Source organism: Ctenopharyngodon idella, chromosome 11 (genome assembly GCF_019924925.1).
Source record: "Ctenopharyngodon idella isolate HZGC_01 chromosome 11, HZGC01, whole genome shotgun sequence".
Classification (NCBI taxonomy): domain Eukaryota; kingdom Metazoa; phylum Chordata; class Actinopteri; order Cypriniformes; family Xenocyprididae; genus Ctenopharyngodon; species Ctenopharyngodon idella.
The window spans coordinates 494,038-518,768 of NC_067230.1; the positions used below are offsets into that span (position 1 = coordinate 494,038).

Here is a 24,731-nt window from a genome sequence, read left to right on the forward strand (position 1 = left end):
TGACAACTACCAACCACCTAGTAACATCATAGCAACCACCCAGGTTACCATAGCAACTGCCTAGCAACCACCCATAACACCCTAGCAACCGCCTAGCAACACCGTAGCAACAGCCCCAAGTACCTAACCAACTGCCTAGCAACACCCTAGCAACCACCCAGGTTACCATAGCAACCGCCTAGCAACCACCCAGAACACCCTAGCAACCGCCTAGCAACACCATAGCAACTGCCCCAAGTACCTTAGCAACTGCCTAGCAACACCCTAGCAACCACCCAGGTTACCATAGCAACCGCCTAGCAACCACCCAGAACACCCTAGCAACCGCCTAGCAACACCTTAGCAACCACCCCAAGTACCTTAGCAACTGCCTAGCAACACCCTAGCAACCACCCAGGTTACCATAGCAACCGCCTAGCAACCACCCAGAACACCCTAGCAACCGCCTAGCAACACCTTAGCAACCACCCCAAGTACCTTAGCAACTGCCTAGCAACACCCTAGCAACCACCCAGGTTACCATAGCAACCGACTAGCAACCACCCAGAACACCTTAGCAATTGCCTAGAAACACCCTAGCAACCGAGTGCCGAGTTTTGCCACTGCAAGCACCATTCACATTTTCTTCAGGAAATGTACATTCTAGTATTGTAATTACTATTCACCTGGAGAAAAGTTTGGCGCGTAACTCGTCCCGCACCGTTTGTCGTAGACCCATAAATGAGGTGTCAAATCGACCGGCTTATTGAGGAGAGGTGTGCTATGACTTTTCTAAGCGATCGGGTGTACGAAGTTTGCCCAGCGGACAAAAAATCAGCTGAAAAAAGTCCCATAGACTTAACACTGGGACAAAATCTGTGAGATCATAACTTTGGATCAGAAGATCATAGAGACTTGGTGTTGGGCTCAGCTGAATCAGTCTATCAAGAAGCCAACAAGTAGTGACTTGACTTAACTTCATAGTCACGCCTTAGCAACCACCTAGCAACCGAGTTTCAATTTTGCCACTGCAAGCACCATTCACATTTTCTTCAGGAAATGTACATTCTAGTTATTATTATTATTATTCTTCTTCTTCTGGACAAAACTTCGGCGCGTAACTTGTCCCGCAGTTTTTGTCCTAGACCCATGAATGAGGTGTCAAATCGACCGGCTCATTGAGGAGAGGTGTGCTATGACTTTTATAAGCGATCGGGTGTACGATGTTCGCCCGGCGGGCGAAAAAGTAGCCGAAAAATCCCATTGACTTAACATTGCGACGAACTTTGACGAGTCATAGCTCCTAACAAGAATTTCGTAGAAACATGTGGGTTACCACGTTTGAAGAGGCTGACAGTCTCTGTCAGACCATACCTCAAAATGGGGTGTAAGTTGTACCCCTGGGGCGCAAGAGCTGCCCAAAGTGGCCCCATAGACTTACTATGGTGAAGCCGTGCCCATGAAACAGTGTGTTTTTCCTACTATGGTAAATTACATAGGGATTTTGTATTGAACATCACTCTGGATCACAGTGTTATAGAGACAAGGGGGTGGGCTCATTTTACTCAGGCAACCAATCAGTCTCTCAGGATCATTGTGAAGCTATCAAGCCACGCCCTAGCAACCATATAGAGCACCATAGCAACAAGTTCCATAGACTTCCATTGAAAAAGATCAAAGGAATATCTTTGGATGGAAGTGTCATAGAAACATGAGGGTGGGCTCATTTAACTCGGTGCAGCATACGGCCAGTCACGAGTCACCTTCAAGACTTCATAGCCACGCCCTAGCAACCATTTAGAGCACCCTAGCAACCCAAAGCATAGAGGGATATCTTCAAATCTGAATATCATAGAGGCATGGTGGTTGGTTTATATCATTCATACTAGCAAGCAGCTTTGGAGTATCATCACTGGCAGCTGCTAAGCCACTCCCTAGCAACCAAATAGAGTACCCTAGCAACCATTTTGCAAGGCCTATTTCTCTGTATCAGAACATCGTAGAGACATGGGGGTTGGTTTATATTGGCAAGCAGCCTTTGGAGTATCATCATTGGCAGCTGCCAAGCCACTCCCTAGCAACCAAACAGAGTACCCTAGCAACCGTTTTGAAAGACCTATATCTCTGCATCAGAACATCGTAGAGACATGGCGGTTGGTTCTTTTTGACTCATGCTAGCAAACTGGACTTGCAACATGCTACACATGCTAGCAGTGAATAGCTACGTGCTAATAGCAATTAGCTTAGGTTTTATACATGACACAAACAAGTAAAAATGTGTTAGCATCATGCTAGTAGCATACTAATTGAGTTAGCATCATGCTAGTAGCATGCTAATCACGTTAGCATCATGCTAGCAAACATGCTAATCATGTTAGCATCTTGCCAAAATCACATTAGCAACACGCTAATTGTGTTAGCATCATGCTAGCAACATGCTAATTGTGTTAGCATCATGCTAGCAACATGCTAATTGTGTTAGCATCATGCTAGCAACATGCTAATTGTGTTAGCATCATGCTAGCAACATTCTAATCGTGTTAGCATCATGCTAGCAACATGCTAATTGTGTTAGCATCATCCTAGCAACATGCTAATCGTGTTACCATCATGCTAGCAACATGCTAATAATGTTAGCATCTTGTTAAAAACATGCTAGCAACATGTTAATCATGTTAGCATCTTGCTAAAAACATGTTAGCAACATGGCAAGAATGCTAGCATCATGCTAGCAACATGCTAATCATGTTAGCATCTTGCTAAAAACATGCTAACAACATGCTAATTATGTTAGCATCATGCTAATCAAGAGTGGCGAGTTTTGCCACTGCAAGCACCATTCACATTTTCTTCAGGAAATGTACATTCTAGTATTGTAATTACTATTCACCTGAACAAAACTTTGGCGTGTAACTCGTCCCGCACCGTTTGTCGTAGACCGATGAATGAGGTGTCAAATCGACCGGTTTATTGAGGAGAGGTGTGCTATGACTTTTCTAAGCAATCGGGTGTACGATGTTCGCACAGCGTACGAAAAATCGGCTGAAAAAAGTCCCATAGACTTAACATTGCCACAAAATCTCTGAGATCATATCTTTGGATCAGAAGGTCATAGAGACTTGGGGCTGGGCTCTTTTGACTCGGCCTATCAAGCAGCCAATAAGTAGTGACATAGCAACTTCATAGCCACGCCCTAGAAACCAATTACAGCACCCTAGCAACCGAGTGCCGAGTTTTGCCACTGCAAGCACCATTCACATTTTCTTCAGGAAATGTACATTCTAGTTATTGTTATTATTGACTATAGGTCTATGTTATTACTACAATCTTATAGTAACTATAAATAAAATAATGAAACAAATGCATTTGCATTTGGCCTAATTTTAAATTTTAATCATTCATTTTATAAATAGTATTTCATTTATTGGCAATTTATTGGTCATCAGTTCATCTACTTGTCAGTGTTTGCTGTTTATTGATATCAGCACATCCCTAAAAAATACAGTAATTAAATCTAAATAACAATAGACACTACCTTTAAAAAAACTGTAAAATATATACAGTCTTTTTATCATCCTCATCTGAAGTTTTCAAAACATGTTCACCTACCGGCCCATACCATTTCCAGTTGTCAAGGATTAAGGATAAGGATTTTTAGAAATCCTGAAATTATTTTAAAAAATAATGTAAAATAATAAAAATATACAATAACTACATCAAATTTACAGAAATGGTAGTGGGAGCCTATATTCAAAGAGAAAAACAGTTGAATGGTGAATTGAAATAATAAATCATGATTGTATGATTGCCATTCCGCGGCATAAATGGCACAGATAGGGAGGGGGGGTGGGTGCATTGGAGACGTAGACAGGAACAAGGTCTCCAATGCAGATCCAGGAACTCGGGCAGCCACGGCGGGTCAGGTGCCACGGGCAGCCACGGCGGGTCAGGTGCCACGGGCAGCCACGGCGGGTCAGGTGCCACGGGCAGTCACGGCGGGTCAGGAGCCACGGGCAGCCACAGCGGGTCAGGAGTGTCGGGAGGCCATGGCAGGTCAGGTAGCTCGGGCAACCACGGCAGGTCAGGTGGCTCGGGCAGCCACGGCAGGTCAGAGTCCGAAGATGGCCATAGCAGGTCAAAGGCGGTTGAAGGCCGTGGTCGTGTAAGGTCCCCACCCACAAGCTCAAGCAGTTCGGAGGCCGCTGATGATCGCGGCCGTGCAGGGTCCCCACCCACAAGCTCCCCACCCTCAGGTACATGGCCCCCCCCAAAAAAGTTCTTGGGGAATTCAACGGAGTCCGTGGTGGTTTCTTGGATAAGACGCTCGGGTGGCGCCGGCAGGGCAAGACGCTCGGGTGGCGCCGGCAGGGCAAGACGCTCGGGCGGCGCCGGCAGGGCAAGACGCTCGGGCGGCGCCGGCAGTGCAAGGTGCTCGGTGACGGCCTCCGTGGCCGTATCAGGAAGAGCGGACTGCTCTGGGGCGGCAGCGGGCTGCTCTGGGACTGACTCACGGGCTGGAGCGGGCTCTGGAGCGGACTCACTGGCTGGAACGACCCCTATGTTCACAGACACTGGAGGGGCGGCCATCTTGCCCGTGGGCACTGGCAAAGCGACCATCTTGTCCATAGCATCCAGAGAGTTTGAGTGCGTACCAACCGGCGAGCTTGAGTGCGTAGCAGCCGGCGGCCTTGAGTGCGTAGCAACCGGCGGGCTTGAGTGCGTAGCAACCGGCGGGCTTGAGTGCGTAGCAACCGGCGGGCTTGAGTGCGTAGCAACCGGCGGGCTTGAGTGCGTAGCAACCGGCGGGCTTGATGGCGTAGCGGCCGGCGGAGGCTTAGGAATGCCAGCCGCTCGTACTGAAGTCAGCGGTGGATCAGCCACACTGGAACGCAACCCACTCCGCTCCCAAACAGATCCAGAGACGTGATGTGATTCTAGAAGATAAGTGGAGATGGGACGTGACTCAGGAAGTTTAACTTGGACTTGACTTGGTTCACGAAGATCAGCGGAGACTTGACTTGGTGTTGTAGTACTGGTGGCCGCCATTTTATGCGTGTTCTCTGGCGCGGCGGCCATTACATGATTCGGCGAGGTGTCGTATTTCTCCGCGACACCCACAGTAAATGGAGAGCCCACATTCATTAAAGCAAACTCCAAAAAATGACTAAGAGAGGAACGAGGTCCCTCACGAATCAATTGTGTCTTAAGTGGCTGATTAACACCCTCACAGAAAAAGTCTATCAGTACACAGTCCGGCAGATCTGAACCATATGCAACATCCATATATTCTCTGATGTATTCCTCCAACGACCGGGTGCCCTGCTTGAGCCATAATAATAATTGTGCAATGTTCATACAGGGCCAGTGTTCTCCAGGAAAGCCGCTGGATCCATGTGTTGGCGAAGTCTTCTGTAACGATGGGTCGGCAGAGCGGGGATCCATTTGCAAGCTTTGTTAAGAACAGTATTTACACAGGTAGACAGGGGCAAAGGCAGGAACATAAACAAGGACAGGCAATGGTCGAGGCAGGCGGCAGACAAACAGTATCAGGTCACAGGCAGAGATCAGGGCAGGCGGCAAACAAACACAGTCCAGTACACAGGCAAGGTTCAGGGCAGGCAGCAGAGAATCACAAAGAATAAACAATCCAAACGGAAACCAGGAAACAGTCCACAAGAAAACGCTCAGTAATGATCACCACGGCAAATCAAGACTTCGCAAAGGGTGTGTGTGTGTGTGTCTTAAATAGTCCAGGTAATGATCTGCAGGTGTGTGTGGCAATTGGTGATTGGTGCATGTGATTGGAAGGGAGGATTGTGGGAAATGGAGTCCAGGAACTGACAGGAACAGACGGTGATCGTGACACTGGGTGTGCTCTTTGATACCAATCTTTCATTTGAAGGCCATGTTACTAGCATCTGTAAAACCGCATTCTTCCATCTTAAAAATATATCTAAACTACGACATATGCTCTCAATGAAAAATGCAGAACAGTTAGTTTATGCGTTCATGACCTCAAGGCTAGATTACTGTAATGCTCTACTGGGTGGTTGTTCTGCTCGCCTGATAAATAAACTACAGCTCGTACAAAATGCAGCAGCTAGAGTTCTTACTAGAACCAGGAAGTATGACCATATTAGCCCAGTTCTGTCAACACTGCATTGGCTTCCTGTTAAACATCGTATAGATTTTAAAATCTTGCTAATTACTTACAAAGCACTAAATGGTTTAGCTCCCCAGTACCTGAGCGAGCTCCTAATTCATTATAGTCCTTCACGTCTATTGCGATCTCAGAATTCAGGCCAGCTGATAATACCTAGAATATCAAAATCAACTGCAGGTGGTAGATCCTTCTCCTGTTTGGCACCTAAACTCTGGAACAATCTTCCTAGCATTGTTCGGGAAGCAGACACACTCTGTCAGTTTAAATCTAGACTAAAAACGCATCTCTTTAACCTGGCATACACATAACACATTACCAATTTATATTTTCAAATCCGTTAAAGGATTATTAGGCTGCATAAATTAGGTCAGCCGGAACCGGGAACACTTCCTATAACACCTGATGTACTCGTTACATCAGAAGAAGAATGGCATCTACGCTAATATTAGTCTTTCTGTTTATCCCGAGGTTCACCGTAGTCAACCGGATCCGGGCCGTATCCAGGTGAGACCAAGGACCTGCACCTTGACACGACCACAACGCAGCCCTGACGTATCAGCAGAGATTGAGTCAACTAGATCATCCACTGTGAGGGCCTCATCGACACGACAGCCACGACACAGTTCCTCAACAACCGTCCATACCGGCGTGATGAATACGATCCTCAATTGGATGGAACTGAAATAAATACTTTTAATGTTGCGATCCTATTGGACTTATGATAGCAACCTGAATTGTAACAAAGCACTGTTGGCCAGAGGAGAACTGGCCCCCCGACTAAGCCTGGTTTCTCCCAAGGTTTTTTTCTCCATTTTAACACCAATTTGCCACTTGTCTGCCACCTAATGTCACCTGATGGAGTTTGGGTTCCTTGCCGCTGTCGCCTCTGGCTTGCTTAGTTGGGGACACTTGACATTTGACTTGACATTTGATATTCAACAGTGCTTTGATCTGCCTGCATTGACACTATTCTTTAAGAGCTGCTGTGCAGCCAAATAATGTACCAGTTATCAATGTAAAGCTACTTTGACACAATCTACATTGTAAAAAGCGCTATATAAATAAAGGTGACTTGACTTGACTTGACTTTCCATTTTCATTATTGTTTTTTTTCTACTTATGATTAAATGTTATTGTTGTTAAAAGTTTGTTTTACAAACATTCGCAAAAGACATGCAATTTAAACAATTTACATGTATTAATAAATTTAAAAGGGTCTTACAAGGCTCTTAAAAGTTTCTTATTATAAAAACATTTTGATGCTGGTTGTCACAGAACTATACCAAAATATTATACTGAAATGTGTAACAATGAATAAAAGCTTATAGCGTTTTGCACTTGTTTTAAATAAAGATGCTAATCTGAATAAAATTCACATGGTACAGGCTACTACATTATTGGAGCACAAGAATATGAAACCAAATACAGTGCATTATATAAGACTGTGTGAAATAACTTTACTTCCCAAATGCAGCACTGGTTCCTGAGTCGTTGTTGTTCTGAGCAGTTAAACTGAGCTCTGTTCTTCAGAAAAATCCTCCAGGTCCTGCAGATTCTTCAGTTTTTAAGCATTTTTTGCATATTTGAACCCTTTCCAGCAGTGACTGTATGATTTCGAGATCCGTCTTTTCATACTGAGGACAATTGAAGGACTCAAACACAACTATTAAAAAAGGTTCAAACATTCACTGATGCTCCAGAAGGAAACACGATATATTAAGAGTTGGGGGGTGAAAACTTTTGAATTTGAATATCAAGGTAAATTGTACTTATTTTTTCTTCCGGGAAACATGCAAATATCTTCTGTTGGTTCCGGAGGGCAGTACTAAATTAAAAGCAATGATATTTCAATAAAATAAGAAAAATTTGGACATCTTCATCATGTTCAAAAGTTTTCACCCCCCGGCTCTTAATGCATAATGTTTCCTTCTGGAGCATCAGTGAATGTTTGAACCTTTTTTAATAGTTGTGTTTGAGTCCCTCAGTTGTCCTCAGTGTGAAAATCATACAGTCACTGCTGGAAAGGGTTCAAATATGCAAAAGAATATATGAAAACTGAAGAATCTGCAGGATCTGGAGGATTTTTCTGAAGAACAGAGCTCAGTTTAACTGCTCAGGAAAAACAAGGGATTCATGAAGAACTATCACAAAACAAAAAAACAGTCGTGGATCATCCAGGTAACCACACACAGTATTGAGAATCAAGGGCTCACATACTTTTGATAAATTCAGCTATTTTTTTGTCTTGTGGACTATATATAAACATGTTTTATGTAAAATATCTTACTCAGGACAGTACTAAACAAAAAATAATCTCTCTTATTTTGTTAAAATTATTCACATTTTCACAGAATCTGCCAGTGGTTCACATACTTTTTCTTGCAACTGTATAGCTTATACATTAAATCCAAAAATGCATTAAATCCACAAAAATCAACTCCTCTGTTAAAAGAACATGCAGGAACTTTGTAAGAAAATGGCTGAGGAAATCCTGATGACATTGTTTTTCCATCACCCCGTGTTGGTATTTTGATATAAACACTTTAAGTGTTCAGAAAGGGCCACTGTCGTGCTCTTTGTGCTTTCACAAAGCGCTTTGGAGGTGGTTTGACAACTGACTGGATAAGTATATTCAGCATATTTTCCTAAGACAAGAGTTGAACACAAATTACCATTTTATTCCAACAACATTTGGCTACTAGAAACATTAAGGGCCATGTACATCCAGTGAAGACTGGAAATAATTTGGAGTGTCATTCTTGCATTTAATAAAGACAACATCTCTCTGCGTTCCAAAAAGAGACCACAATTGTTTCCATTGTAAAGGCAGTGTGCTAGGCTTTTTTTTTTTTTTTTTAAAGACTGAAATCAACACTTTATAGGAGTATGCAACTTTGCCTTGTTAAACAGCACCCATCTTGGTCATACATTGTGGTGAGTGCTGCCAGAGGTACTCTGGATTTGAAAAATCACCACAACCAAAGTAATCAAATTAAAAACATACCAGAGACCATTGAAATTTAAGAAACTGTAACAACAATATATGAAAGATCACCATCCACTGCCATTTTAAACATGGCCACCAGTGTGGCAAGGCAGGGTAAAAAAACATCTTTTTCTGTCCATAGTTTAATGATGTCATGATGGACATACATGGGCATTTTCCAACTCTGGAACAGAGTGCTTCTTGAAGAGCTAAGCTGGTTTTCTGAAGTCAGCACAAAAGGAAGATTTCAACATGGTACCACATCATGAATCAATCTGTTTCTGTTACCGTAATCCATGCCCCAACAAAAGTCATCATAAATCAGGCAAAGGGAGGGGGGAAAAAATCATCAAGAGGCGAAGACAAATAGATAATATTTTGATCCACCTCATACACTACCACTGCAATCGCAGACATACCAGTGGACTTGTCAACAAGGTCAATCTCAAAAGTGGATCTGGAACAAAAACAAACATCTCTGGACACAGCAGATCAGGTAATTCTTCATATAATCATATGCTTTAAACTAATTGCTAAGCATTTTCAATCTGTCTAACAATAAATATTATTTGCAGATCAAATACCATTAGTCCAAAAGTCTTTCTTCATGGATATCAAAGCTAAGCTGTAATCTGAAATGATGAAAGTTAAAAATACACATATAAAGAAGATACATACAGTGAAAGTAAGGTCACTACATTTCCAAAATGAAAACCAAGAAGTTTTTGTAGTTCATGGGTCAAACTAAGATTAAAATTGAATTAATCATTAATTAAATAGGTGTATGTATACACTAATATTTACTTATACATATTTAATTGTCCAAAAAAATATGACAAGCGTAATTGATAGGTGATTCTTATCAGGGTGAATTTTCATCTACATGGTAATTTATGCTTAACCAAGTAATGAGAAAAAAAAAAAAAAAATTACCTGCACTTGAAGTCTTGAACAGGTCAGATTTGCATCTCTGCTCCACCTCGCATCCAGTCCATCCTTAAACCAGTGAAGACTAACTGATTCATAATTTATTACACATTTATTATCGAATGACGAATTTGGAAATAACCGTTTTAGTACATTCATGTACTAATATAATAATAATAATAATAATAATAATAATAAACAGCCAGTCTGCACCTGGATGAGGGTCTATTAACTTCAGGGGCGCTATTTCACGCTCTGCCTTATGAGAATATTATTATTCATATTATAATTATTAATATTAAAAGCGTTATTATTATTATTACTATTACTATTATTGTTGTTGTGTAGTTTGTTTAAAAACATAATATCACAACAATTATTATCTCAATAATGTTTAATTGTGAGGTGACTGATGGCTCAACATATTCAGCAATGATATTTTGGTTAATTATACAAAATGCTTTAGAATTAGAATTAAACCATTACAAAAAATGTATCATAATTAGACAAACTATTCGTCTTTGCTCTTACTGATAGCCTTCTGATTTCTGACACCACAACTTTGTTTGATCTCCACATTATTCATTCATTCATTCATTCATTCATTCATTCATTGACTTTTTTTTATTTTTATTGGTAGGCCTATTTATTCTGCTCATTGTGAAAATAAAATGTAATAACTAACCACAAATACACAGAAGCCTACACCAACCAATGATGTTGCACAACCAGCTCAAATTTTATTGGACAATTTAAAGTGGAGCAATAATATCCCATCTGTCTTATTCGTAATTCGGTCAAAAATACAGCCACTGTATATTCTGTTTTGTTTTTAAGGGGGAATGGCTGAAAGACTAAACTAGCTAACCTATGGTTATGAAGTCAAATTGAATGACACCCAACATTCCTTTTATTTTGACTATTGCTCAAGTTGTGCGTATATGCGCATTAGCAATTATACATAAGGGAGTCATAGTATATCATATATATAATTATAGGTCATACAGACAAAAGTAATACATCAATTGAAACTACAGAATGTCTACAGAATGTTTCTAGTGTGCCTAGTAAGACCTTGATTATCTGGTTCAGGTGTGTTTAATTGGGGTTGGAGCTAAAATCTGCAGGACAGTGGCCCTCAGGTGCACTGGAGCACCCCTGATGTAATTTTACATTTTCACTTAAAAATTAAAAGCAGTGTTGTCTTCTTCACAAATGTAAAATCAGCATGTGTCCACAAACACGTCATTAACAAAACAGAATCGTCAGTAATGGTGTTCAGCTTTACATTGTTCAAACCGGAGGCAACACTGATGGAGAGACTCAGGAAGAAGTTACAACTTTTAGAATGAAACTGGACGTTTCTGAATGGTTAGTGGATAAATTTATGTAGTTGCTGTGGAGTTGATTCAACTCATCGACTAGCATGTGCCGTCATGTTAATCTTTTGTGCAAATCTAGCATTGAATTGACCCTCGTTTGTGAAGCAGTCCGGCGTAAAATGACGGCATCCCTAACAGAGTTTTGTTATAAGAACATTCTTTAAATATTCAGTGTTGGTTCTGGGAACATAAAGAAGGTCTTTGACGTTAGAGGAACGTTTTTTATAAGGTATAATGTTCCTGAAATGTTCTTTCAACTTAATTTTGATTTCAAATTCAACATTCTAGGAACGTTGATTTGTAACATTCCAAGAACATAAAAATGTCCAGTTTCCTTAATGTTAGTAGAATGTTATTTAAAGGTTAGTATGATGTTCCTGAAACATTCTTTCAATCATTCAAATAACTGCTGTGAACAAGCACTGAAAGAAAGAGAAGTAAGAACACAAACTACAACTTTCTTCAGCCACAGCCTTAGATGAACTGAAGATAAAAGACATTAAATCTCTGAAGATCTGATTAAACAACTCCAAAACAGAATTACCAGCTTCACTTATTACTAACCAGACTGACTTTATTTCTGTCACACGTCTACAAAAGTTATTATTGAGAATTAACTGAGGTTTAGATGTTGATGTCTTATTGACAACGTTTTATTTGAGGTCACCATCTTGGAGATGAGTGTTTGCTTTAGTTGAGCTCTTGACCCTTGACTTCTCCATTAAGTAGCTTCTTAATAAGCAATTGCAGCGATTTATAGAAAACTTTTTGCATTGATAAAGTTGATCATCATGTCTATATTTTAACAGTCAAGTTATATTAAAGTGATTTAAACAATTACGTTCTCTGTAGTATAGCTTACTCTAGGAATTAAAACATTATGTGAAAATAGAGTAATAAACAAAAATAAACTGTAACACTGAAGTGATTGAAGATTGTCCAAAACTATCTAAGTTAAACAAAACACACTTAGACATAAGCACTCATCATACAAACTTCAACAATGGTGACAATCCAAAAAATAATTCAGCTGAATAATTTATCCATGCTGCAAATGCATTCTGGGAACCATGAATGCATTTTGTATGCTGGCATGAAAAATGTCACCATTGTTGTGTTTATTATGCTAAATGTTGATATCTTTGAGGGTATAAATGACAAAATATGTTTAAATCAAAGTTAACAATGATACTCAACACACTACTTGATACTTATATAACACTGGTCGCAACAATAGTTCTACAAGAGATTTTTTTCTCCAGAATGATCAAATGTTTTTTTTATTTTTAATATATCAATTAATAAAGCATTTACAGAGACTAAATACTTCTTAAATATTACCGTTTGCTTAGTATTAAAACAGACATGCCAATCTGTTTCAATTAAAGTCTACAGACTTTTTTACAATAAATGCCCGCTAATGATGGTCAAAAGCTCAACTAAAGCAAAGGCTAATCTCATTGATGGTGACTTCAAATGAAACATTTTCAATAATTCATTTTCAACTTAAAAAGGAAAAAATGTAAGCGTTTTTACATGACAGCTGCGTTTTGGTGGGATGAAACGCAAACTTTTGAAAACGATCTCCGTGTTAACAATATAAACGCGTATCTGCGAAAACGATGACGTCAAGCACATGCGCATTACATGTTCAGTCTATAGTGTTTCATCGCCATCTAATGGCCTGCCAGCAGAATACAGCGTTTTGCTGTCTTTAAGTGGAAAACTCAAAAGAAAAACTTTCCGTTTTAAGCAGTAGACGTGTGACAGAAATAAAGTCAGTCTGGTTAATAATAAGTGAAGCTGGTAATGCTGTTTGTGTAGTTGTTTAATCAGATCTTCAGAGATTTAATGTCTTTTATCTTCAGTTCATCTAAGGCTGTGGCTGAAGAAAGTTATAGTTTGTGTTCTTATTTCTCTTTCTTTCAGTGCTTGTTCACAGCAGGTGTTTGAATGATTAAAGAATGTTTCAGGAACATCATACTAACCTTTAAATATCATTCTACTAACATTAAGGAAACTGGACATTTTTATGTTCTTGGAATGTTACAAATCAACGTTCCTAAAATGTTGAATTTTAGATCAAAATTAAGTTGAAAGAACGTTTGAGGAACATCATACCTTTTAAAACACATTCTTCTTACATCAAGAAAACTGCTCACTTTTTACATTCCCAGAACCAACACTGAATATTTGGAGAATTTCAGAAATTCTATTTGCTAGGATGGCAACAACACTCTACTACAACTCTTCATAGTCTCTAAGGCAGCCCAACATGGCCTCACCCCCTTTGTTGCGTGTTCTCAGGGGCGGAGTTTATGTCATTTTTAGGGTTAGTGATGTCACTAACCCGGGAAGAAACTCGTTGTTGTCCCATATAACAGCACTTTGTTGTAGTCCTTAAAAAGACAAGTCTTTAAAATAAAATATCTCTCTTTGCATTGTAAGCTAAATTAGCGCGCTTTACTGCATCACACGCAGGCGTCGTCAAATCACTTAACTCCAAAACAACTTAAAATGGGCTACTCCGTCATTTTTGGTCATACAGGTAAGAGTAATATATCATAAAACTGTCAACTTTTAACTTTTAATATCAGTAGGCTACATTAAGCGATGTTAAGCGCTTTCTTTATAACAGTTTTCCATGGGAGAAAATAATGTGTAATTAAAAGCATTCATTCTGGACTCAACTGCTTTGCTGTAGCCTACATATAGGCTACTTTATTAGAAGTATTATGTTTGCTGGTTTTGGTCTGTTAATAAGATGAGAATTATTTTCGTCAACTTCGCAGCCGACACTGACTCAAAAATCACTAGATTATTCATAAGTTATAAAATTGCCTCCTTGCTTTTTTCTCGACACTCTAGACGTCCATATGAAATGTTTCGCATTTCGCTTTAAAAAACCAAATGTTCCGCGGTCGACTCACTCTCCTGTCGTGAATAATGAATCAACTCTAACTCCCGTTGCTGATCTGTGCTGCGACTTTCATTCGGCTGAATTGAGCAGACGCGTTCAGTTTTTAATTAGCCCATAGTGTTATGTTTATAGCTCATTTTTCTTTAACTATGCAGCAAACTTTAATAAATGTTTGAAAAAAAAAAAAAAAAGTACTTGAAAAAAAATAAATTTTCTTTTAAACCGCTTAAGTGATAGTATTAATCGGTCAGAATTCTTACTAACGGTTAAAAGATCAATATGAGCATCCCTAGAACAGAGATTATTACTGTCAAAAGATTTGTGATTGACTTGGAGCACAGAAGAACTCAGACAGAAATGTCTTGCTAAGGAAAGTTTCTGTCAAACATTAATTGCATTAAAAGGGCAGCTATAAAAAGGCACTGTCATTCCTTTGGCAAGACATTGTACTCTTTAATGCTTTTCATCTTCAGGAAAATCTTTCTTCCTTCCCATATTGCCTGAGAAATGTGACTAACAAATAATGACTTTATTTGAAAAAGTAAAATCTGAATTTTTATTTTACTGAAATACTGATATACTTGCATAATAATTTGGAACATATACAGTAGTCAACATCTGAAGTGGATCAAAAACGTTAATCAAAGTTGTCCTAAGAACTAAGTAGTCCAAGAAGGTTTTTAGGACAACTTTAATGAAAGGTTTTGATCCACTTCAAATGTTGACTACTGTAGATGTCATGGATGTGGATAAAAGATTCAGACACATAAAACTTTCAATCTTTTTTAGTTGTTACAAGTTGAAAAGAAAGTAACCAAGGAAAAGCAAAAAAAAAAAAAAAGCAAAAATTGCAAGCCCAGTTAGTATTTTTTGCTTTCTCAAATTCAGGAGGTTTCATGTTTAGGCATTTCACATGAAACCAGTGTTTGCATGCATAATTTTTTTTTTTTTTTTTAAGTTGAAAATACTTACCCAGTCAGTTGTTGGACCACCTCCAGTGGGTTGTGTCAAACCACATAAACCACAACAGTCAGCCTTTCTGAACTCTAAAAAATGTATATATCAAAATAGTAACAGGATTACAGAAGACAATAACAGTTTCATAATGTCATTTTGTTCCCATTCATGTCAATCACCTGAGGCTGTCAGGATTTCCTCAGCTGCCATCTTACGCAGTTCCTCTATATTGCGTATAGAGGAATTGATGTCCAAGTAGGAGGGAACTTCAGGGAAACTGGTGAGAATCTCCCTTGCCACCTTTGAACAACAGTTGTAGTGAAGTGTAAGAATGAATTGTAATTAGTGTCTTAACTATAGGTTTTACTTACCATTTGAGAAAAAAATACCTGCATAACAAATACACCACAGCTGTATGAATCCTGCTGGATTGTGTTTAATTGTGGCCCCTCTCCACTCAATCTCCACCCACTCTTTTTTGCCAAACCTAATTTTGAAGTATTCACTTTGATAAATATATGAAACAGTTAGGGATAATACAGTTAAAGTAATTGGAAATAATTAGAGTAATTTTAGCATTGTATTTTACCAAAATCTGATAGCAGCTTGCTTAGACAGGTCCAGTCTTTTTTGGACCAAAGGTATTCGATCTGCAATTAATTTTTTATTTTAAGAAATATGTTAAATGCATTAAGATTATTTTACAAAATATAATAATATGAAGTAATACCTCATCAGCTATGTCCTCAGATGTTTGTTCTGTTTTATTGGGCTCAGTAATGTTTTTTGGCACATGTTTTGATGTAGTTGAAAGGTCTATTGGGGTGTCTGGAATCAGTGTGGTGGTTTCCATCTGGCTGGTATTGCTGCTCATGCCTTTGCTTTCTGGACTTGATGGCTGTGGCAATACATAAGGTGGGTCAAAGTATTTTGTCCTTCGTTTTTTATGTTTTCGAGATGTTTTTTTTTTTGCCCAATCTTCTTTTTGGCTAAAGAAGTTTTCTTTTGGTTGTGGATCCCTACAAGGCAGTAACAGACTGTTGTTAATGATGTGTTCTCTGTATCTGCCTTGTAGGGATCCATACATTTTGTGGATGAAGTCAGCAGGACGCAGGAACTTCTTAGCTTAAAGGATGCTGTGTTTAACAATCCAAAACCACTCCTCCACATGGCAGTTAGTTTCCCTGGTTTTGGATTGTTGGCTGACTGTAGCTGTGCTGATTTCAGAAAACCGGCTAAGATCTCTAAGAAGCACACCACTCCAGAGGGGGAAAATACTCATGTAGCTGTTCATGAGGATGTCGATAAGTTCTGAACAAAAAAAGGTATTTTTTTCCCCCTGTGCTGCAAGTGAGGTTTAGGCTCTTGGCCCTTTCCAAAACTGCACTAAACACTGCTGTGAATGGTGATTTTCCACACACAGAGGTTTTCAGCTTGTGGTGTTTCTGTGGCCTTGGGCATTGTTTCGGACTCCCTGATGTTTATAGAGGTCTTCAATATTTTGCGGTCCAGGGAAGCTTTGGCTGCATTCACCACATCTGTTTCCTCTGGCGATGTTAACAGCACACACATATCTTCGAATACAGTTGTTGCCTCCTCAAGATGTGTGCTGTTTAACAGCAAGGCGAAGCAGTAAGTGGCATACTCTTTTAAAGCCTTGTTGTCTGTCTTTCGGGAAAATGCCTGGCACACCGCCTTTATAATGTGAGAAGCACAAAGATGCAGGACTGTGAATTGACGATCACCACTGTTTTCTGTGTTTGTAACAATCCGGTGTGCTCTTTGTAGATACATCAAGATGCTCTCCTTATTAAATGCCAGGAGGACACTTGACATTAGTCCCCAGCTGAAGTCAGTCTCCACCTGATGTACCTGGCATGATGTTATTTGACCAAGGGCCCTTAATGTTTCCATTAGCCAATATGTCAAGGTAGGAATTGAGTGCTGATTTGTTATTAGCTCCCTCACAGGAAGTGGTGGCATGTTTTTTCCCATTCCTGGCAACACAAGAGCATAGTAGAGCACTTTTTTGGGGCTGACCGGGAATGCGTGAGGTAACACTACCAGTGGCATCCAGGTGAAGTGTTACTGTTGTTTTTGTTTTTTTTTCAGATGCTGGGCCAAAATTTGCAAACCACATTGTGTGTACATGTGTACAGCAAATGGGTCCACCTAGAGATGTTGTAGGTAACCAGCAGTGTCAGCACAATCAGATGTAGCACATTCTTTTATTATTTTTTGCGTAAGCACCAGCTCCATGATTATGTCGTCATGTAGCCTGGTGCTTTTTTTCAATTCATTAGAAATCACCCTTAACACATTCTCCAATTTTATTTCTATAGTGACATTTTTTGACCTGGTGTTGTGGCCCTCCACTCTTTATTGTTTCTGTTATGTTCATGTTCATGTTCATCCAAACCATTTATATTTATTTCAGAGTTATGTTGTTCATCATTTTCATTACACATTTGTTGTTCGAAAACAATGTGTTCTGCCTGGTCATTTATCCTGGTCTCATCCTGGTGATGGACTTCTAGTCCTTCTGTATTTTCTAAATGTAGTGTGGTTTCATCCTGGTGATGGACTTCTTGTCCATCTGTGTTTTCTAAAAATGTTATTATTAGTAGTAGTAGTAGCAGTAGTATTTCAGTATAATTTTAACAATTGTAATGTTTTAAACCTACATTGGAGTTCAAAACTTTGGTATTGGTAAAATTTTTACTGTTTTGAAAAGAAGTCTCTTCTGCTCACTAAAGCTGCTTTTATTTACTTAAAGTAATATTGTGAAATATTACTATTTAAAATATCTGTTAAAATGTAATTTATTCCTGTGATCAAAGCTGAATTTTCAGCATCATTACTCCAGTCTTCAGGGTCACATGATCCTTCAGAAATCATTCTAATATGATGATTTGCTGCTCAAAAATATTTCTAATTATCAATGTTTTAAATTTAATTAGTATTTCAAAATATTCATGTTTTTTCCTTTTAGTATTTCAAATAAATGAAATCAAATAAATGAAATCAACAAATTCAATCTCACCACACCTGTAATACCCCTAGTCATTTTAACACCTGAAATCACTCTTATTACATTCTTTTTTTTTTTACACATACTCATGTGTCACGTTTCTCAACACAAGACTATTGTAATTTGTAATGAGAATTTTATTTAATAACACACGATCATGATTACATTTAATTTCTGTGTAGTAAGGTTTTGTATAAGACGATGATCCACATCACAAAATTAAGTATTTTTATTTTTATTTTACATTTGTCACTAATACAATAAAACACAAACGTTTCAGCTCAATGCTTTCTTCAGTGCATAGTAGTGTAGTAAATTTAACAATCTTTTTTTAGTGGCAAACAATGATTGAAATTTATTTTCAATAATTCTTACTGAATTAAAGGTAATGCATAAAACACAGCTGTCATAGAAAAAACTTAGATAACATGAATTAAGTTTGGAAAATGTAACACTTGATTATGGAAACAGTATAAAAGCAATTTAACACTGTCTCTTACCTTTACAAAGGACTTCAGTACGTATACCTTGCCTGTTGCTGTTCCATATTGTCATTAACCATTTGCATATTTTGTCATTTGTCATTTTAAAAACATCCATTGCCAGGTTTGACCATGTTTGGTGACTTTTCCTTTTTTACTAATACTATGAGCAATGAATGCTTTTATAATTGCATCCCTTCCACCAGCATCTGTCCATACATCTTCGTTTTTGCATTTCTGGCCTTTTTTGTATCTAGCCATCTTTGTTTAGAATGTGTGAAACATTAGCTAATTCTTCTAACATTTCAATTTATATGTGCTTTCTTTGCACCATTATAACATACTGCCTCCTACAGGAGTGGGGAACAATGCAATTGCAATTTGAGAGAGAATACATTATATATCCAGTATCTGGATTTTTTTTTAGAATCCAATAACAACACACAGAACTTGGAGTTGAGATAGAACAGTTGATTCATTTTCATTGAATTTTAATAAAATTTGATCCAGTAACAGGTATCCTAAAATAAATGACATAATAATGCATGAAAATTTTATTCTTCGAGCCAGTAAAACAGAGAAAATTCAATAGCTTCTTTTCTACTATAACTCTGTGACTAAAAACACTTTGAAATGGTCCTTCTTGGAGCCAGTAGCAACACACACCCTTTAGAGTAGAGAGAGAGAGAGAGAGAGAAAACCCCTGTATTTTTAATGAATTTATGATAAGATTAAATTTGAAACTCAGTCAAAACAATTGCAGTACCTTCCTCTATGGGCAGTATACTGTACACTTTTCGGAAGGCTTTGCAAGCTTTTTCTTGAATCTAGAATGTCAATAGCATGTCTCAGCATCACTCTTGACCTAAAAACCTACTTGAAATTGTTTTTCTGAGACCAAGCAACAAAGCACACCCTTTAGAGTTCAGATAGAAAGCTCTGTGTATTTTTATTTAATTTGTTAAACGTTTGAATATAAAACTAGGTCCAAACAACATGTTCCTCTAGGAGGCAGTAATACAGTTCAGTCTTTAGGGGGCTTTATGAGATGTTTTGCAATTGTTGCGTTTCAATAGCATGCCTTCAGCATCACTTTTGACAGTAAAACCAACATCAAATTATTCTTCTAGGAACCAGAGACAAAACACGCACTTTGAAGTTGAAACAGAGAATTGTATTTATTTTTAATTCATTTATGTATTATCTTTATTTTCAATAACATGTTTTCTGCTTCAGTTCCGTGGATAAAACCAAAACCAAAATGTTCTTCTTGGATCCAGTATCAGGACACACCCTGTGAAGTTGAGATTGAACACTGTATGAATTTAAATGAATTTATTTACATTTTGAATATCAAACTCAGTCAGAACAACTTCATCATGCTCCTCTAGGGGGCAGTAATACTGCTCAGTCTTTAGGAGGCTTTGTGAGATTTTTCGCAATTGCTGCTTTCAATAACACATGTTATGCTATTGTTTCCTGGATGAAACCAACCTTAAAATTTTCTTCTAGCAACCAGTACCGACACACAGCATTTAAAGGTGAGTTAGAACGCTTTATTTATTTTCATTGAGCTTATTTCTTTCTTTGAATATCAATAGCTTGCACAACACCGGACTGAGTGTGTGTATGTTTCAAAGTTTTGTGTACACAGTTTGATTGCCTTTTTTTCAAGAGTAAAGCAGACTGATGGAAAAATTGAGCGTATTTCCTCTTCGTTTTGAACTTTGTAGACGGTCCCTATCTGCTATTTTACATTACAAAATGAATAGGTTTCTAATTCAGCAAAGCAGATTAAACACATAAACTACATTGTGTGTCCTCTTCTACATTTTCAAACAATTCGAACACAACTTGTTTTTTGTTCTTATACTGAATTGTTATTGATCTATTTAAGTATTTTCGAAGCAGAATCTCTGACGAATGTCAAACGTCCAACGTCAAACTAACTTTATATCGGTAGATTCTAGATGGTATAAACAAAGATATAATGAATCTTAACAAACTGAGGACTGAATCAAAACTGTCTCGTGTCTCTCTCTCTCATCTGCTCATGCTGGGAGCAGCAACTGCGCCGGCGACACGATGTGCCTCTTTACAGATGCCACACATCATTAACACAGTAACACAGTCGATCAAACAAAGAAGCTCTTTGATGCGTTCTTGTGCTCGCTTGAAATAAATTCGCCATGTATTTTGGACATGATGAAGTGAGAATGGACGAACTTTAATGCGTTCTTGTGATCGAATCTTGTCGAATCGCTGGAATGTTTTATTTAAAAAAGGTTAAAAAACGCATGCAAATGACGAACATAGTGATCGAGGACAAAACAAAAGTAAGAGCTCGTCTGCTACAATATGAGCGATTAGAATAGGGATAAACTTACCCATACAAGGTGTAAGAAGTGCAAGCTTCTTCCCATTGTCGCATCCATTCAGAAATCTGATCTTTCAGTCGTATTTAATCACTTTTCACTCTATATTAACGTTTTCATCGCTCCGTGCAGTTGTCTCTCTATCTCTCATCTGCCTCTCGTGTGCTCTGAGAGCGGCAGCCTCGCGGGCGCTGCCTGGGTTACATGAGACTCTATTTATTACACTAATCATCTTTGAAGCTCTAAAAGTATGATTGTATATTAATTGTATATTAATACATTCGTTAGAATGGTTCAAACTGGCAAGCTTTAAAACACAGAAATGACGAACTGACGAAACCGAAAAGGAAATGCTGAGCCAATGGCTGCGTCCGAAACGCCTACTCAATGAGTAGGTACTTAATTTCAATAAGTACTTACTTAACGATCGCTAAAAGAGTATGTACTTAACAGCCAAATCTCGTTGAGTATGAATGAGATCCGGTGTTGTGTAATATTCGGTTCCTGTGAAAAACTGTTCCAGTGGGTGGAGTATATGTGAATATTCATAATATTTCCCCTGTTGTGGGCATGGCCTTGAGACAACGCGCAGACGAATGGAACTGAACATATTAGTGCTCAAATCGAACTCGTTTAATGGATTATTTCGAAACCGTAATGAAGATTCAGTGTTAAGCATTAACTGCAACAGATGACATTTTCAAAACGAATGAATATATTGTGTAATATGATCAATCGTCTGTGCTGTTTTGCCTGTTTGATAACAGACATTCGGATTTAGGTAAGGACACAGCAGAGCAAACGAGCGAATAACCTATTCTAATCTGGGATAGTACAGTTTATTACTTGTGCCCTATTAAAAGCTAGCCTGTTGTGAGTCATCTTAATTTCTTGTTTATTTTCCATATAGCCAGTGTTTCTGTTAACTATAAACTACATACCTGAGGAGAATGTTTTATTAATCTTGCAGTCATCATAAACATTGCAATTTGTACTTTATTATATAATACAGTGCAAAAACCTTTAAAGCATTGTTCTGATGGCCCAGTCTTTCTTATATAGGCCAGCAGTTACCTCAAGAATATTATTTTGTATTATTTTTCAGAAGCTTCATTTTGCTTTTGTGATGCGTATCATCATCATCATGTAAAGTTACTGTCTGTTTCAGACTAGATGTGAGTGCTGAAGTCACTGTAGCTCTGTCAGTGTGTGATCTGGACACACATGGAGGCTGTTCTCATTGAGTGCCAAGGCCCTGTTTTAATCATCTCAGACATTCACTTAACTTTGCTTTGTTAGAGTTGATGAAAAGCACACAACTGTAAAAACAATCCAAATAAAACACTAAAAAAGAAGACATATTTAATTTGTTTACATGCACGTCGCATTAACCAACATCAGAGAACAGTCAACATGAAAGTGTGTTGTTGAATTATTGAAATATTAACTTTATTAATCTCAGGGGGACTTCAAGTAAATATTTTAGTTCAACAGAGTTTGGCTGACAAAAACGTTTGGGAATCCCTGTCCTACAATGTTGAAGATCAGAAATGGTATAATTGTATGTATACTTGTAAAATGAGAAGAAATACTTTTGAATAATATTTTCAAATCTTAAACACGATTAACACATTATGAATTATTAAATTTTGGATGATTTCACTTAACATAAAACACATGACATGAAAGTAGGTTGTTTTTCAGTGCAACGTATGGTCAAAGAACAGACAAGATGTGTGCTTTATATAAATATATATAAGTGTGTGTAAGAAATATTTAGTAATATAATATTTATTAGTAGTAGTTATTTCTCTAAACAGTATTTCACTCTTAACTAAATACAACCTGTTTTTGTTAATGAAAACAGGATGTACTCTTTTGAAGGTCCATGTTAAAGGGATAGTTCATTAAAAATAAAAATTCTGATGCCCTCATCTTATTTCAAAGTTGCATGACTAATTTTTTCGTGGGACATATTTTGAACAACGTATCAGTGTATTTTTCATACAATGGAAGTCAATGGGCACCAAAATTAGTTCTACTGTTCCCAATGTTCTTCAGAATATCTTCTTCACAGAAAAAAAAAAAAAAAAAACATACTGGTTTCAAACAGGTGAGTAAATGATGACAAAATTTTCATTTTTGGATGGACTATACCTTTAATCTATTATAATTGATAGTACTTGGAGACTAGGGATTCCCAAATAGGTGTGGAATGATTTTGATGTTGCTTTGTTAAAAAAAAAAAAAAAAAAAAAATTGTGACAGATACAAGTAAATGTGCAATTGTGTTACTTTAATTGCAATTTTACATAATATCCAGTATAATATGAGAAAACAGGAAAAATTTGTAGTTTGGTGTTGATAAAGGAAGTTTGAGCCTTATTGACTTGGCTGTGGAGGCTGGGAAACACTGGCTATAAAATAAATTAAGAATTACAAAAATACTCACACCAGGCTAGCTTATATACATTTTATTAGGGCACAGATGTTTATTTCAGGGATTGTTGTTAACACTGCTATCACCGAATGGCAAAAAAAAAAAAAAAAAAAAAAAAGCTATAGAACAGGCTACTAACCAAAATATTAAAATTAAATCGAAAACCTCACAAATGAAATAAAAATAAAATAAAATAAAATAAAAGATAAAGACATCAAATAGTAATAAACTGTACTTGCCTAGACGAGTATGGGTTATTCGCTGATTGTTTGCTGTGTCTATAATCAATCAGGCAAACAGCACAGACGATTCATCATATTACACAATATATTCATTATTTTGAAAATGTCATCTGTTGCAGTTAATGCTTAACATTGAATCTTCATTACCGTTTCGAAATAAACCATTAAACGAGTTCGATTTGAGCACTAATATTTTCAGTTCCATTCGTCTGCGCGTTGTCTCAAGGCCACGCCCACAACAGGGGAAATATTATGAATATTCACATATACTCCACCCACTGGAACAGTTTTTCACAGGAACCGAATATTACACAACACCGAACATAATCCGCCATGTTGACGTTATCATGTGACCTACGACTAAATCACAAGCGCAACAACTTAAAAGATATGAGTGAAAGGTTTAATTAATCTATCTGTAAATATCTTGATATTGATTAAACTTGCTTATTTTGTTGTCTTGTTAAAGAAACAGCTGCTCATTTATTTTGTGATTGTAGTACAACTAATATATTTTGGGTTAATTTAAGTTCTTATATTTTTAACCCTACTAATGTGACCCAGTTTATTTTTTGTTACGAAAACCCAAATTCGTGTGAATATGTTGTTAATTTCTTTATTTTATTTGCAAAAATGTTCACCCACACTCAAAAGTGGCATAAATCTCCTTTATGTTTTCCTCTTCTTCTTGTTGAATTATGTATTCAAAGATATTTAACCTCGTCATCATGCTTTTTGTCTGTGTATGTAATCTCAAACTATGATGTATACAAACCCATATTTATGTTTTTTTTTTTTTTTTTTTTTTTTCATTATTATTGTTCATTGTTAAAGATACAACCATGGT

At 37.7% G+C, this 24,731-nt stretch overlaps 1 protein-coding gene across 1 annotated transcript in view; it reads right to left on the reverse strand.

The window, feature by feature from the left end:
• Positions 1-653: 653 nt before the first annotated feature.
• The window catches only part of LOC127522709 (mucin-2-like), a 230,830-nt gene continuing 206,752 nt past the window's right edge, over positions 654-24,731 (reverse strand). Inside the window, exon 2 of the mRNA XM_051912959.1 lies at positions 654-6,871. Within this exon, the coding sequence (XP_051768919.1) occupies positions 3,970-5,421 (1,452 nt within the window). The 5' untranslated portion in view covers positions 5,422-6,871 and the 3' untranslated portion in view covers positions 654-3,969. The remainder of the gene's footprint in view (positions 6,872-24,731) is intronic.